Below are 17,235 nucleotides of genomic sequence, written 5' to 3'. Positions count from 1 at the left end.
GGTAAGACACCTCCCTAAGGTTCCTCTGACTCCCAGGACACTAAGCACAAAGGCCAGGCCAAGGAGAGGCCAAGACTGTTGGGTCCTTTTCTGGATCTGGGGTCTAACAGGGCCTCATCCCACCCTGCAACATGGTGGCCCAGCATGGCTCTCTTGGCCAAAGCTCCTGCGAGCCCACAGCCCTGTCCACACCAGGCACAGAGACAAGGTCACACCACCACCCACCTGCTCTTCTTGGGTCTTGTTCTGGGGGCAGGCTCAGAGCCACTCTTCTTGTCTTTAGGCTCCTTGGGGGCTTTGGGTTCCCGAGGTTTCCGGGGCTTCTTGGCCACCTCCCTCTGCTTGGGCTCCTTCGGCTTCTTGGGCTCCTTGGCCTTTTTAGGCTCTTTTGGTTCCTTAGGCTCTCTCCTCCTCTTTGGTTTCACCTCCACAGCTGCTTTTTCTCCCCCTTCCTGCTCTCCCAGATCCTTTTTCTTCCGTTTCTTCTTCACCCCTGTGCCCCCTCCCCCACTGTCCTGCATCCCATTCTGGGTGCTCGTCCGCTTCTGGGGAGCCCCATCAGGCTCCTCCTCCGGGCACTGGCACTGGCCGCCTGTGTCCATGGCCGTCATCATCACCTGGTGGGGCACCTCGTCCTGCTCCTCACTGCTGGCAAAGGGGTCCTGCGCCTTGCACTCCCAGGCATCCGACATTGGGGAGCGGCTCAGAACTTTTAAGCTTGGCGGCTGCAGAGAGAACAGAAAGGCAGCGTGTGAAGCAAATGCCACATATAGAAACAGCAGGCGCTCTAGGGGGAACTGCAGCCCCAGCGAGGCTCTCATCACCCGGGTGCAGCACAAGCAACATCCCTCGACATACTGGGGACTATGGCTAATGGCCACCACACACAGATGTAGCTCAAAGGGAAGGACCCCCCTTCCATGCCCGATGGAGACTGACAGGTTAGAGAGGCCTTTACTGAAAGGCCCCACCAGGCCACACAGGTCCAGAGCAGAGGCGGCTGGGCCCTCTGCTGTGCCCCCAAGCACATTCCTGCCTTTGATCACACACTCCACACCCCACTCTGCTGAGACCCAGAGCGACCCATGCACCCAGGCCACCTCATGCCTGTTGCCCAGAGCCGAGGATTGTCCTGGCAGGGCAGGGAAAGGGAATTAAGGATGCCTTGCAGGCTCTGGCAACAAGAAGCCGGCCCCCAGGTCTGTTTAGGGCAGAGCTTGGGGCAGAAGAGGGGTGTTGGACCAGCACCTTTCCTGGGAGCTGCTGGGTGCCAGGGCTCCCTCCAGCCCAGGAGAGTGGAGCTGCTCTTCCTGCTCCAGCTCTTCCTTCACTTCCTGTGAACTTTCCAGCACTGAACTGAAAAGAATTCAGCTGCCTCTCTGGCTTAGCATGCCACAGTGGGCCCAACCAGAAAACAGCATGAAAAGGCTCAGCTCTGTTTGAGCAGCAGCAGGAGCATTTGCGATAAGGAGCCCAGGCTCACAAGCAGTGACCCCAGCTCCTTGAGCGCAGCCCGGGTCGGCAGGGCTGGCAGGGGACCAGAAACATCCCTTGCAGTAGCTGCCAGATGGGGAGAGAGCAAGGGATGCACAAAGGCCCAGGCAGAAGCGTAGCTGTGTCCAGCAAGGATGGGGAAAGTAACATGTCAGGCTCTGCTTCAGTTGCTCTGCCAGTTAGTTCCCACCCCCAGCCCCCAGCACAGGCAGCACGTGGCCCTGCCTGTACACTCAGACAGCCCACTGCACCCTCTCCTCTCTGCCTGTGATCAGGGGCCACCGGAGAGCAGCTGGAGCCACAGCACCAATCCCTCGTGATACTGCTGAGAGCCCACCGCCACCAGGTGCCCAGGCAGGTCTCTGCCTGCTGCCCTGGCAGCACAAGCAGCCTAAGCTGCTCCTCCGGCCCCGCAGCGGGAGAGCAAACCCCACAGCCCTTCGCAGGAGACGGCACGCTTTTTACCCACAACCACCTGACTAACTCCTCCTTTTAATGCACGGCTCGGCCATGACCAGAGGGAAGCTGTGGTCATCCCCGGCCTGGCTCATCACCGTGGGGCTGGCAGATCAGCACCAGATGAAGCCCAGCAGCGTGACCAGGGCTGGAAAGCTGGTCCTGCATGCAGGTTTTTGGTGGGGCTGAGACAAGGTGTGGGGCTGAGCCCCTGTCAGGCCCATCCCACCAGCCTGGAGGTGGCACCTCCTCGGAGGGAAGCTGTGGGATGGCTGGTGAGTAGCCTGGGAGGCATCAGACAGCAGCACGCCAGCAGGGACGGTGGCAGTGCTCGCTCTGGCACCCTGCACCCACGACTGCCCCAGGCCAGGGGTCCTGGTTGCTTCACAAGCCAGTTCCCTGGTGCTGAGGTGCCAGTGCCTCTGGCAGCAATGCCCTGGCCCCACGGACCCCCAGCACCATCCGACTCTTCAGATACCCCAGAGCTGCGGGAGAGAATGTAAATATTTATATCCTATGGGCTGAGCACTGGAGCCCGTTCGGGCTGGTCGAGGTGCAGGGCACCCTGTACGCTTGGATTTCTGATTTGGATTAGGTGGAAGCATTAAATGAAACAGGCTGCAAAGGGGAAAACCCCCTGATACCCCTGTAGCCACCTGTGAGTGGGGCTGCCAGCACCTCTGGCATCAGCCAGTCAGGCTGCACCAGCATCTCTGCCTGCACGCAGCCACCTCCAGTGCTCTGCCCTCCACCCTGCTGCCGGTCTGCTCCAGCAACCTGGGACAGAGGAGAGCAGCTGCCCCATCACATGGACAAGCCATCAAAGTGTACCCAAGCAATTAAGGGGAACCTATTCTGGGCTGGGAGAAAATCAGCACCATAGGTGCTGCTTCTGAGCCTACAGGCTGAGCAACAGGATCAGTCCCAGCCTTTGCATTCCTCAGATCTTGCAAGCTGGGAATCAGCTGGAACAATTTACTGGATTAGCTACAAAGCTCACAGATCCCCAGGAGCCTGGATCTCCTTTTGCTTCTGTGCTGAGCAGCAGAGCAGCCAAGTGCAGATACCAGATGGAAAGTCAATCTTCACCATCCTTGCAGAGCAGGAGGATGAACAACTCCTTTCGAGCCACAGCTTGTAGCCCTGAGTCTTGCAAGGGGCTGTCTGCTTCCAGGCAGACCACCCAACGAGCAACAGGTCTGGAGACCACAATTCTGGTGCTGTCCAAGAGCAGGCAATGTCACCTGCCCTACCAGAGAGGGGTTCCCCGGACTGGACCAGGACTGGGCTGGGAGCAGTGCTGAGCACCTGGAGCAGCTCTGTCCCTGACAGCCTGTGCCTGGTGGAGCTGAGCCATGATGGCCAGGCATGGGGACATGGGTCCCTCTAGTTGCACGCATCAGCAATTCCCAGCAAACCAGCGTGGAGTAGAGAGTGCCGAAACTGGCTCATCATTTCCACTGCCGCACACCAGCCAAGTGGTCCAAAGCTCCCCCCTACCCCATCTGCTGTCTGCATCTACAGTCCCAACCCAGGCTATGGAGCCCAGGCAGGTCCCGCTCACCAGTGACACGTCCACTGCCCAGGAGGAGCCTCAGGCCCCACTGCATGACGTGGGCTGATAAAGCTGTCAGGAGAGCAGAGCTCAAACTGTGACCTACTTTGTGGGGTCTGCTCATGCTTGCGTTGTGCTTCTTAGGCAAATCAAAAGGGCATTTCAGTGATTGCTGATGAAGACATCCCAGCCTGCCACAAGCCCTGCTGCAACAGAAAGTTGAATGCTTTATAGAAACAACCACGAGCTGTCAGAAGGTTTGTGAAAATGCAAGCAATCCTTCTGCTCCTCCTGCATCACCTCTTGGCTGCCAACAGCCCCTCCAGCCTCTAGGCAAACTCATCATGGTGGAAGCACTGATGTGTCCACCCCAGCACACCTCCTAGGCAGTACTGCTGGCCCCCAGATCCAACAGTGCCAGCACTTTGCCACGGGATGGCCTGTGGGCATCAGACATCAGAGCCTGCTGTGTCCAGGAAGCAGTGTTGGTACCAGGCAGCACTTGCCTCCAGCTGGAGCAGCCAGAAGCTTCTGGTGCTTGCCCTGCCATGAAAGAGCCATCAAACACCAGCCTGTGGGACTGAGCAGCTCATGGCCAGGGCTTGCACAGGCAGCAGAAGCACAGAGGGGCAGGGAAACTAGGCTCCTCCACACCGACTGCGAGCAAGGTACTGCCAGCCCCAGAAACCCTTCTGCACCCAAGGCTTCTTGGTTTGTCTTGAGGGGAAAGGGCTCCATGTCATGCTCCTACAAATCCATGGCAAGCTCCTGCCATCCACATAGGACTGTGCTGCCAAGTACAAATCTGCAGTCAGAGCTTGGTGCACTGCTGTGAGCCAAGGAATGGGCTTTTCCTCCTTGCCTTTGATGAGGTTCAGTTTATCCTGGCTTCTCGTCAACAGGAAAAGCCTGAGAAAGCAGTGCCAGCATTATCAGTGCTCCTGCGTGGCTTCAAAGCACACTTGCAGCTTGCCTGTGGCAGCCTGGCCAGTCCTTTGCGGCAGGCAGCAGCACACTGTCCCCATGCAGCCAGTGCTGGACCATCAGCTGCTGCCCCTGTGCCCCTGGAACCACAACCTCTGCTTCCAAACAGTGAGGAGCTGAAGGGCCTGTGTCACACCGATGGGGACACAGCACCGCAGGGAGCTCTGCTGCTGCAGCAACCCTCAGGCTGAGTGGCCCAAGACATGTCTCCACGAGCCATCAGGCTGCCCATGGCTTTGCTCGGGCTACTGGCACTGTGTCTGCAGCAACAGCCAGCAGTGACACACTACATGTTCAGTCTCCACTCACAGGGGAGAAACACATCCAGCTTCAAGAGCCTAAACCTGCCAAATCATAGCCCCAGGATGCTTGCTGCAGCAGATGGGCAAGGTGGGCTCCCCTTGGCTGCTCTGGACCAGCCAAGGGCTGCCCTAGGCCAGTGCTCTGACCCCGAGGGGGTCAGGAGTGGGGCAGGGCAGTCAGCATGCTCTGCCTCCCCGTCTGCCCAGGCTGACTGGTTCAGGAGCTCCAGCGGCAGGACTGCATCCAGACAACGGCAGCTAACAGCCAGCTGCATGAACCCACCTGTAACTGATAGCATATTTCCATACATTCTGTATGGTATGTCTAAATATTTTGATGGTTTTAATATTTTGTACCAGCTGTGGAAACTGTTTGCTGCTAGGTGACTGTAAAAGTGAGAGTTGGTAAATAATTATTAGAAATCTTATACTAACACTATGATTGAAACAATAGACAAAAGTATAGCCAAGCAATTAACTAGTAGAGGTAGTTACTCATAAGTTTTGCAGTTCTTTGCTCTTATGACTAGATGTTCCTGTACACTAGATGAGAACAATGTTGAAACTGACCACATGGGATTGAAGCTGCGTTAAGCTTCAAGATCAAAGAACAAGGACAGGAATAAAGACTTCAAGGACAGCCAACAAGAACTTCAAATGGGTCGGTGGTCGCAAAAGCAGCCCTTCGACTCAAATGGATCCTTCATTGCACATGATCGGATGTAGGCAGTACTAAGATAATCAGTTGCAATTATTTTTATGTATATGTATACTAATCTGATTAATATGCGATTAGGTATTCTATATAACCTGTTAGAGCTAAAGCTGTGGCATGCACGCTAGGTGGAACTATCCCCCGTGCATCCAGCGCTGCAATAAAGAATGCCTGCTTTCTAAAACTCCAAAACGAGTCTTAGAGAGTTTCTTCAACTGGCTTTTCAGTATCATTTTGGCGACTCAGATGGGACAAGGCTTCTGAGACTCAATGGACGTGGGATCCCAGGACCTCCAGCCGGCACCGAGATTTCTCAGGGAGACCCTTGATCCCCGTTCCCCGGGCTCACAAGCCAAGGCCACTGGTAAGATTTTATTTAAAGGCATTCTTTTGATTAACCTGGTTCTGCTATTCTGGTCTGGTCTGGTACTCTTACCTGTAAGCCTGGCTAAGAGAGGTCAGCAAGGAAGAGATATAAAAGGATCCTTAAAAGTCTGGTATTCTGATAGAAGTACTTCTCTGGTAAAGGGTATTCGTCTCGCTGGTTGAAGGTGAAAATACTCATTTGGTTTGGTCTCAGTACTTTGATTAAGGCTTTGCTATTTAACTATTGATTTTGGATATGACCTTGGATCTCTGATTGATTCTGTTTGGTATTTTGACTTAGGCTCTGATATTTGACTTTCTGATTTCTGATTTTTGTATACTTAAGGTGTTGATAATGGGAACAGGACAGTCAAGTGAACTCCCTAAAAAATCACCTCTGGGGTGTGTTTTAAAGCACTGGAAACAGCTGGGGTGTATCTTGGGTGGTAACATGCAGAGAGAAGATTTGATTAAATATTGTAATCATTGGTGACCACTGTATAAGCTTGATGAAAGGGAAAAGTGGCCTATGAATGGGACACTAAATTATAACACCATGCTATAACTTATTTTATTTGAGACATGAGTAGAAACAGGATGAAGTTATGTGTTGTGATATTTTCTTTACCTTAGAGAATCATCCTGAGTGGCAAAAGGATTGTGGAATTAATATACCACCCAGCGATCCTTTTGTGCTATCTTTAGAGAAAGAAGGAAACAAAAAAGGTGACAATAAGCTCAAAAAGTGTTGTTCTGCATGTAGTGTTGGGCAAAGATGTTTCTATTGTGGATTTAAATAATTGGAAAATAGCAGCTGGGAGCTATTGGGAAAACCCTGATCAAACAGCCCATGCTTTTGAAACAATGATTCAGACTCAGGATCCTGATTAGAAAGATATACAAGTAATAATGAATGTATTTTTTTGATAGTACAGAAAGAGATATGATCCAGACGGTTGCTAAAATAAAACTCAGGTAGAAGCACAAGTGGCTTCTGGAGTATTACAGGGAACAGTGGAACAAAATTGTCCATCTACTGATCCCAAATGGGATCCTAATAATTTGGCTCAGAGAAGACTGCTGGACCAATATTAAAAATGGATTCTATCTGGAATCAGAAATGCTGTGCCTAAGGCAATTCAGATTAAAAGATGCTGCTAGGAAATATACTAATATGGATCCTGAGTCTGAAGAAGGAAAAGTTCAATTGGGTCCTTTATTTATAGGACAATCCTCTGATGATATCAGAAGGAAATTACAAAAATTACAAGGAGCAGATTCTCAAGATTGGGGAAAATTATTAGAAGTTGCTTGGGTGGCATATAGAAATAGAGATGAATTACAGAGTAAAATGATGCAAGGTTAGTAGCTGCTCTGGAAGCAGGAGCTAGTGTGGGACGAGGCAGAGGAGTTATTTTCGAGGAAGGGGATGTGGTTGAAGAATGGGACAAGAGAAAGGAACTGGATTGGGATCACCAGTGGGATTAAACCAGCCCCTGAGACTGAATCAGTGTGCATACTGTAAACAGGAAGGACACTGGAAAGGAGAATGTCCCCTGAGACCTACAAAGTCACAAGTGATCCCAATTTCGACCACACAATCTCAGCAAGTTCCCCCTTTCTTGGAAAGCTGAGTGAAAGTATCTGACGGGGACCGGAGGAGAGTCTCCCAGCAGAACCTCTGGTTACAGCTAACCTGGGAGAACATAAAATTGAATTTTTAGTTGACACTGGAGCCACCTTTTCAGTTTTAAACACCTTAAAGGGGGAATTAAGTTCTGAAGAAATTAGTGTTGTTGGTGCGACAGGTGAACGAGAGACTAGACCCTTCTTTAAACCTTTCACAATGAAGTTAGGAAAGCAATGGGTCACTCATTAGTTTCTGTATTTGCCAAATTCTCCTAAACCCCTGTTAAGGAGAGACCTACTTGAGAAATTGGAAGCAGAAATTAAATTTAAAAATGGTGAGTTTAAAATTCTAATTCCAGAAACTAAGCGTATCAAAGCAGTGGCTTTGTTGTTACAGGACGGTCACCGAAAGCAGAGGATCATACCAGTCAAAGTAAATAATGCTGTAATTCCAGTCGTCTGGGCTGGGGAAGTTCTTGGTAAATCCAAAAGTGCAGAGCCTGTGAGAATTGATTTAAAGGCAGGATCGAGTCCGGTAAGAATTAAACAATACCCCCTAAAACTGGAAAGTCAGAAAGGGTTAGTACCGATAATACAAAAATTCCTAAAGTACAAATTGTTAATAGAATGTGCCAAATATAATACCGCAATCTTGCCTGTTAAAAAGGCTAATGGAAAAGATTACAGGCTGGTTCAAGACCTCAGAGCAATACATCAAATAGTACAAGATATTCATCCAGTAGTAACAAATCCTAATACTTTGTTAACAACCCTAACAGAGAAACAAGAATGGTTCACAGTGTTAGACTTAAAAGATGCCTTTTTTCTGTATTCCCCTGGATCCCAATAGTCAAGAGCTTTTGCTTTTGAATGGGAAAATCCTGAGACTGGGAGAAAAATGCAATATACATGGACAGTCTTGCCTCAAGGCTTTAAGAACAGCCCTACCATTTTTGGAAATCAATTGGCATGAGAATTAGAGATTTGGAAGAAAGAAAAATAATCAAGGAATCCTGGTGCAATATGTGGATGATTTATTAATTGCAGCTGAGATGGAAGAACAGTGCACAAAGTTAACTATTAACTTTTTGAACTTTTTGGGTATCAGTGGATATCGAGTGCCAAAAGAAAAAGCCCAAATAACCCAGAAAGAAGTAACTTATTTGAGTTTTGAAATCCTGAAAGGACAGAGGCAATTAAGAACTGAGAGAAAGGAGGCAATTTGTCATCTCCCTGAACCTAAGACTCTAAAAGAATTGCAAACATTTCTGGGAATGGTGGAGTGGTGTCACCTGTGAATTGCAAATTATGGCTTCCTGGTCCGACCTTTATACGAACAGCTCAAAACCTCAAACAATGGATTTATAGATTGGACTGATGCCAGGAGAGCTGGTTTCAAACAACTAAAACAGGCTTTAATGGAGGTGCCAGCCCTAGGCCTGCCAGATCTCACAAAGACATTTGAACTCTTTACTCATGAAAGAAAAGGTATAGCTGCGGGTGTCCTGGTCCAATACCTGGGACCAAGTTGGTGAGCTGTGGCCTACTTCTTGAAACAATTAGACAATGGGAGTCTGGGATGGTCTGGTTGTCTGCGAGCTGTTGCTACAACTTTGCTATTGATCCAGGAAGCTCGCAAGTTCACCCTAGGACAGAGAATTACAGTGTACGTTCACCACATGATAATCACTGTGCTTGAACAGAAAGGGGGACATTGGTTATCCCCTAGTAGAATACTGAAATATCAAGTGGTGTTGTTGCAGCAAGATGATGTTTACTTAAAAACTACTACTATTGTTAACCCTGCTGTGTTTTTAACAACTGATCAAGTTGAAGGAGAATTGGAACATGACTGCCTGCAGACAATTGAAGAAGTCTATTCCAGCTGACCGGATCTCCGAGATGCGCCACTGGAAGAAACGGATTGGGAACTATATACCGACAGAAGCAGTTTCATCCGTGAAAGAAAATGCTTATCAGGATATACGGTAACCACTACTGAGAAGGTAACTGAATCACGAGCTTTGCCTTCAAATGTATCTGCACAAAAGACTGAATTGATAGCTCTTACTCAAGCACTGGAACTAAGTCAAGGGAAGCAAGTCAACATTTGGACAGACTGAAAGTATGCTTTTAGAGTAGTACATACACATGGAGCAATATGGAAAGAAAAGGACTGTTATCTGCACAAGGAACTACCCTTCAGCATGCACAACAAATGCTGAAATTGTTAGAAGCCATTCAAAAGCCAACAGCAGTCACGATATTGCACTGTAAAACACATCAGTCAGGTAGGACTGCCCCTGAAACAGGTAACCGATTGGCTGATAGAGCTGCTAAAGAGGCTGCAGAAAAAGGCATCCTAACACTAGTTCCAGAGAAAGTGTAAATTTACCGAAAGATACTCCAAATTATAATGAAAAAGATGAAGAATTAATTATTAAATTGCAGGCTAATAAAAATAAAACAGGATGGGCTGTAACACCAATAGGTCAAACAATAGTCCCACCTGCAATAATGAGGGAAATTGCCCAGGCTGAACATAACAAAGTACATTAAGGAACAGAAAACCTTGTTAAGCATTTACAAAAGTATATTTTGAGTAGAGAGATGACAAAGTTTATTCGAACAATTACAATTGGATGTGAAATTTATATACACAATAATCCCAAACCCAATAATAAGATTACTTTTGGAATTACAAAGCAACAAAATTCTCCAGGAAAATATTGGCAAATTGATTTTACAGAATTGCTTTAAAAAAAGGGATACTGATATATCCTAGTTCTAGATACCTTTACTGGGTAGCTTGAAGCTTTCCCTTGTCGCACCAACAAAGCAAGAGAAGTAATTATCATCATTGTTATAATCTGTGTCGCTTTTAGCTGTCTTAAACGAGCTGTGACATAATCTATGTTCAAGTGAGACTACTAAAAGAATTAGCAGCCTCAAACAGAAAGGGGGGAATTGATAGCATATTTCCATACATTCTGTATGGTATGTCTAAATATTTTGATGGTTTTAATATTTTGTACCAGCTGTGGAAACTGGTTTGCTGCTAGGTGACTGTAAAAGTGAGAGTTGGTAAATAATTATTAGAAATCTTATACTAACACTATGATTGAAACAATAGACAAAAGTATAGCCAAGCAATTAACTAGTAGAGGTAGTTACTCATAAGTTTTGCAGTTCTTTGCTCTTATGACTAGATGTTCCTGTACACTAGATGAGAACAATGTTGAAACTGACCACATGGGATTGAAGCTGCGTTAAGCTTCAAGATCAAAGAACAAGGACAGGAATAAAGACTTCAAGGACAGCCAACAAGAACTTCAAATGGGTCGGTGGTCGCAAAAGCAGCCCTTCGACTCAAATGGATCCTTCATTGCACATGATCGGATGTAGGCAGTACTAAGATAATCAGTTGCAATTATTTTTATGTATATGTATACTAATCTGATTAATATGCGATTAGGTATTCTATATAACCTGTTAGTGCTAAAGCTGTGGCATGCACGCTAGGTGGAACTATCCCCCGTGCATCCAGCGCTGCAATAAAGAATGCCTGCTTTCTAAAACTCCAAAACGAGTCTTAGAGAGTTTCTTCAACTGGCTTTTCAGTATCAAAACCATTGGTGCCAAAGGACTCAGTGGCATTCAGTACTACAAACTTGTAAGGTATGGGAAAAACCCACTCATTTTGTTTAAATCGTGCTGCCCTCCTAAGTGGCTTCTAGTTCTCAAGGTGTGAGAGTACAAAGGAGGATTTCTGTGTCACCTGCTCTGCCCCATTCACTGTTTTGCCATTCTCCATCACATCCTTCCCCTGCAGAGCTTTCTTGGCCCAGCTAAAGTACAGGTGACAAGACACCCTCTCATTGCAGCTGGCTTGGGCCAGCTCTCAGACCATCTGCCTTATCCTTCTCTGCACCTCTTCAAACCCCATCAGCTTTGGGGTGGCAGTAGGAAAGCACACAGTACCAGAGAGGTACCACATAGCAGGAGGAGGATTTCTGCTCTGTTCCTTCTCCCTTTCTGAACTGCTGAACACACCTCTGGGACAACCTGCAGGCAGATGCCAAACTCTCTGCCAGTGTTTTAGTCTCCTCCAGGAGCAGGGACAGCCCCAAGTGAAGATACGCACATGGCTGGTTCCCCCGTATGTGTTATTTGGCACATCTTAGGACTCTTCAACTCTTTAGACTCTGTCTCCATTTTAGCATCTCAGATGATTGCAGGAATCAGCTGGCACCTTCTCCCCTGCTCTACGCCATGAAAGCAGAGATGTTTTTCCTGTACTTTGCTTCCTATTCTTTAACCAGTCACTAATTCACAGAAAGACCTCTTATCAGAACAATGCTTAACTTTAAAAGCATTTGGTGAGAAACGTTCTCAGCAGTTGTTTGGGAGCCCATGAGCACTGTACCAGCCCAATCTCACCCCTGCAACCTGGCTATCTTTAAAATCCCCAGCAGATTGCAACGATTAACTTTGCTTTACAAAAGCCACAATGACTATTCACCAGTATACTATTTTCATGAAGTGTTTATTGTAGTTCCTAACAATTTACCCAATATACAAATAAACCTATTGGCCTTTAATTTCACATTTGCTACACCTCCCTTCCATGGATGTGGCCCTGATTGGCAACAGCACCTAACACTATTTATTAGCAATTCCCAACATCTCCTTAGGCTCCTTTACAATTCTAGAGTAAATACCATCAAAGCCTGGTGGCTTGTGTTACTTTGCTCAGAAATGTCTTTATCAAACCCTTCAATTTAAGGGCAACCCTCTGATGCATCTGGGAGCCTTCCTGACTGAGCTGTTCTGCCAACGCCCTGTTTCCACAAGCACTCACTTGACACCTCAGTTGCTTATTTACCCTGTGACTCCTCTTAAAGGCTTTTTAGTTCGGAGATGTTTAGAAAAAAAATTATTAGACTCCATGTCTTTAGCAAGTGGTTCCTAAAAATCTTTTTAGTCCTGCTTTGTTACAGGTTTACTTTTAAATTCCCAGAATGTGTCCTTTTTCTTACTACAACTTTTTTTAACTAACGAAAAACATCATTTTACATTGAACAGCCTCTTCTACATGTCTTCTTACATGCCTGTCTAACCACGCAGGTTTGTTGTTTCTGGGGTATTTTGGAGGGGGGGAAAGTAAAGATGATGACTTCCAGGGTTTGGTACATAATGCCCATCTCTGAACCTCTGGTATCGTTCCTCTGCAGCCTCTGTACGCCCAGTACGCTTTTTATCCTTAGAGCTGTGCCTTTGCACTGTCTCTCAACTGGCGTTTTTTGGTGACGACTGCAGCAATTTTACATTTTCAGAATACACTTTTATGTAACGTTTGTACATTTTTTAAGTCCTAGAGGAATCTTCTATAAATTACATTTCATACAGGAAAGCAAGTCCCTCAGCAGCAGCTGGAGCATGAAGTCTTGTCCCATGCATCTTACTACTGTCAAAGAGAAGGTCAGGAGAAAAAAAATGTTTAAACCCCCCCCAGAGAGCCGTGAAGGCTAACAGAGAGCACTTATAATTGCATGACCCCATTAGAGGGCAAAGCCAAGGTTAGTGTGGGCCTTAATGTTGTGTTTCCTTAACTTTAAATTGTTTCACTTCATTTATAGTCCCAATTTGACTCAACTTCTCATTTTGTATTCAGGACTCAGGGGAAAACACCACCAGGAGATGGGAAGCAAAGCGGCTCCTGCCTCTGGTCCTCGAAGGGCTCCCTCTCCTCTCGCAGACTGCTGAGCCTGCGAGGTGCACCAGCTGCCCCGGCCCATGAGGGTCACGCAGCACCCCTGATCCTCTCCAAGCCCTCCAGCAAAGAGCGGAGCTGGATTCACAGGGATGTGAAGGAACAATTTAAAAACTCCACTTGGCACATGCAGGGAGCTTAGGAGCACTGAAATTCAGCAACATTTTCCCCACAACTGCCCAGGGCAAGCACCAGCCCAGGGCCAGCGGGACTGCCTGCAGTCTGAGCCGAGACCAAAACCCTCACCCTTGCCCTGCCTGCGCCAGGTACCTGCAAAGGGAACAGCTTTGGGGAGGGGAAGAGGGAGGGAACTGGGGACAAGGAAAGGGCAGCTAGGACAGGGGGCCAGGATGAGACTAGGATGTTATGGGATGAGTCGTAAGTGAGAATGGAGAACAGCAGGCAGCTTTTGGTGAAGACAAGAGAAAATTGGGCCCAAGTACCTGGGGGAGGTACAGCAGAAGGGGTCAGGCTGGGCTGGATAGGGCAGAAGATCCTGTACCTTGTGCCCAGCCAGGAGAGAACAATCACATACCCAGAGCCCTGCTCCCTCCATGGCCTATGAGACCACATCACCTTCCTGGCCTCTGGTGCTCCTGGGCTCCTACCCCATGGCTGGGCAGCCCAGCATCATCTTCTGCCCCATAAAGGTCGCACCAATTAACTGATTATACAGCTTATCCACTTGCCATGTGATACCCAGACAGGTGGGAGCAGAGAGGCAGGCTCCCCTGGACCCAAGTGACAGAAGTCACAGGCCAGCACTGCTGGGAGGCGTGATGGGGATGAAGCAAACGTTGCATTGGCACTACTGGGTGTTGGAGCCTCCTCACCAGCCAGAATCACTCCTGATCCGTACCCAAACCCTGCAATACCACATGAGTTTGGGGGTAGGAAGGGGAAAGGAACAACAGCCCGATGTCCACCCTGCTGCCCATCCTGCACCTCAGGACCCTGCCCTGAGCCCTGCAGGCTTTTCCACCCAAGAGCACAGCATTCTCAGCAGGGCAAAGCTCTGCCACATGCCTCAGGGTCTGAATGGCAGCTCCATCCTGCAAGGAGGCCATGGCTGAGCCCTTCTCATGGTCATCGCCAAAAGCGAAGCCAGCTCCCCTGGCTACCAGGCTCAGACAACATCCACACAACATGCTTTTGCTGGGCAATGTGACCAGAGCCAGCAGCAGTGGCCACGCCATATGCCATCTTGTATGCAAGTCCCAGCACCATTCAACCCCTGTTCACTGTAGGCTGGGCCAGGCCTTCCTGCAGCCCCCCAGGAGAAGCAGAACACCTCCACAGAAGCTCTGCATTTGGGTCTAGGGCACAGCTCAAACCCCACAAAAATCTGTCCTATATGTGGAGTGTCCACAGGGACCCTAACTGCGGGGGTCATGAAAGCTTTCCATGCTCTTTAGACAGAGGCCAATATCTGGGGGCTGCCCAGCACCCCAGCTGCTCAGCTTCCCCCCACAGTACTGACCAAAGCCAGCAGCCAGGCTGCTACTGCACCAGCAGCCCAAGATGGGCAACACCACACAGCTCTGCCTCCCCAAGATGGTCACGCTGGCAGCCACCAGCCCAGTATATATGTGCAGCCAGTTGCAGAGCCCCATGATGGGAGCAGAAAAGGCAGCTTCTTCCATACACAGCATTTTAGCAGGCTGTTGAGCCACCATCTGCAGCAGCTGCAATCCCCACCGGTGGCGTGCACAGCATGGGCTGTTGTATTCTAGTTGCTGGGTGTCCACACCCCTCATTTCCAGCTCTTAATGCAATGCAGCAGAAGCTAAAAATACACAAGTGCCACCCTCTGTCATGTCTCTGAGCAGGCTCTGCAGTCGCCATGGGATGTGCGTGACGGAGGTGGGGCCTGGCTCTGTTCCTGAGACACTCCACCAAGATGCAGCCCTCAACAACTACAGCTGGGAAGCTCTGTCCCATGACCGAGCCAGCCCTGGCAGCGGGCAGACATGTCCCCACTGCTCTGGCGCAGGGTACAGCAGGGGCAGAGGGCAATGCTTCTGCCCTGGGCTGGCCATGCTGTCCTCCCTGCTTAGTCCTCTCTGACAGGGCAGGAAGGCAGGCAGGGAAAGAGCACTGGAAGAAGACAGCCTGTGCAGCAGCATGCTGCCATGAGAAGCAGCAGGGTGAGGAGCCCTCAGGACTATGGGGGAGGACCAGGACCAGCACTCTTGGCTGTGGGTGTAGGAGCAGGGGACCCTGGCAGCTCGCTGCTCCCCCTGCTCTTCATCCTCACCAGAGTGGGTGTCCACACGCTGCCTGGCAGAGCAAAACTCCTCCATGCACCCAGCATCGAGGGTCATCGCACCTGACGGTCTCATCACAACAAAAAAAGCCCACAATGGGCCAGGAGCCCACGGACACAGCCTGCGATAGAGCCACAACTGCCCTCAGGCTGGGGAGCCCCTATTCCCCTGCCCTGGATCCTACTGCTGTCAGGACTCTGCTCCAGCCCCAGGGAGCTCTAGTAACAGCCCTCAGCAGCATTTTCAGCAGGTGAGACATCAAAGCTCACGTTTCACTTAAAAAGACCCATAAAATTCAGGAAAAATCTTCATTTTATGCAGTGAGTGCTTGAAGCAAAGGCAAGCAGAGCTCCCACAGATACTCCTAGGGGCCTGCATGCCCTGACGCGTCCCCACTGCGAGGGCTGCACAGCAGCCATGCAGTCCTCGCAGCCCTGGGCTGTTCCCCACTGCCTCCTCCCACAACCAGCCGTGCACCACTGGGGATCGGGCCATTCCCACCGCCTCCAAGCCCAGGCTGAAAAGTCAGAAGAGCCCTCCAGGAGAAGGCAGGAGCTAAGGGGTCACAGGGCTTCCCATCCCTCCCTCTCCAAGAAGCAAGCAATGCTGCTCTGCTCTTACAGTCTGCGCAGGATGGGAGCATTTCCATGGCTGTAGAATAAGGAGATTTACAGGCACTGTGGGATAACTGCATTTATTTTAGTTCAGTATGTCTCACGTTATTCAACAAGTCAGAGCTTGGCAGAAACAAGCAGTAGTAGAAGACCCTGGCCAGGGAGGAGCAGGACACAGACAGCAGAGGCAGCCCAGGGAACGATGGTGCTGCTGAAGCCCTCTAAGAAAATCCATTGCTTGTCATTGCTCCCTGGAGTAGCTAGGCACCCCTGTCCCACCTCCACCAGCAGACAAGGCACCCTGGCATGAAGCCTTGTAAGTCACAAGGGAAGTGACAGGTTTCATGAGTTAGTCACAGCTTGGTGACAAATCCACCAGATTTTCATACATTACTAAGGAAGAAGAGTCGTGCAAACACAGACCCTGCCTGCGCTAACAACAGCCTCTCATCTGGTGCACCAGTTGGCAATGCCCTACACGCCAAACCTTTCCAATCTGTGCAGGAAGGGTGGCACTGCTGCAGGGACACCAAGGGGCATAGAGAGGAGCTCCTCCCAGGACAGCCTGCTGCAAGACCCCAGGTCTCCAGCCCAGGCTTCACAATCCACTGGCAGTGGACATGGGCAGGACAAGGCACTTGCTCAGGGCAGCCACAGACTTGTGAAAGGGGAGAGCACATACATAACCCATTCCCAAAGGAAGCCGATAGCTCTCTGGCTGGTGTCTCCCTCACCAACATGAAGGGTGCCAGTATTTTGCCAGCCTTTGTACCTATGGGCCTGAACCTACGCCTACATGATGACCAAGATGGCAGGGAGACATGTACAGAAATGTGTGGCCCTTGAGAGTCCTGGGAACCACACAAACATCTCATCTTCTCCAGAGAGACTGCTCAATGGACTTTTGAAGGCAACAACCCTCCTTGGCGCCATGAGGAGTCTATTTACAAGGTGTGGGAGCTCCTGGGCTCAGGTATCCAGGGGATGTGGAATGGCACCTTTTGCTAGTTTTGCCTCCAATGCCGCTCAGCAGGGTCTGCAGAGCATGGCAAGGAGCCATCCACCTTGGGGAGCAGCCAC

The 17,235-nt window shown here is 49.5% G+C and overlaps 1 protein-coding gene across 10 annotated transcripts in view; it reads right to left on the bottom strand.

Moving 5' to 3' along the window:
- Positions 1-17,235, bottom strand: part of CHD6 (chromodomain helicase DNA binding protein 6) — a 100,781-nt gene that overhangs the window by 48,520 nt on the left and 35,026 nt on the right. For all 10 annotated transcript variants that reach the window (XM_075057917.1, XM_075057925.1, XM_075057934.1 and 7 more), the window contains one exon: positions 226-725. In XM_075057917.1, the coding sequence (XP_074914018.1) occupies positions 226-725 (500 nt within the window). The remainder of the gene's footprint in view (positions 1-225; positions 726-17,235) is intronic.

The sequence above is a fragment of the Buteo buteo genome, chromosome 2 (genome assembly GCF_964188355.1).
Source record: "Buteo buteo chromosome 2, bButBut1.hap1.1, whole genome shotgun sequence".
NCBI classification, from domain to species: Eukaryota; Metazoa; Chordata; class Aves; order Accipitriformes; family Accipitridae; genus Buteo; species Buteo buteo.
Note: the sequence above shows the minus strand (reverse complement) of the source record. Positions and strands in the feature narration are given on the sequence as shown.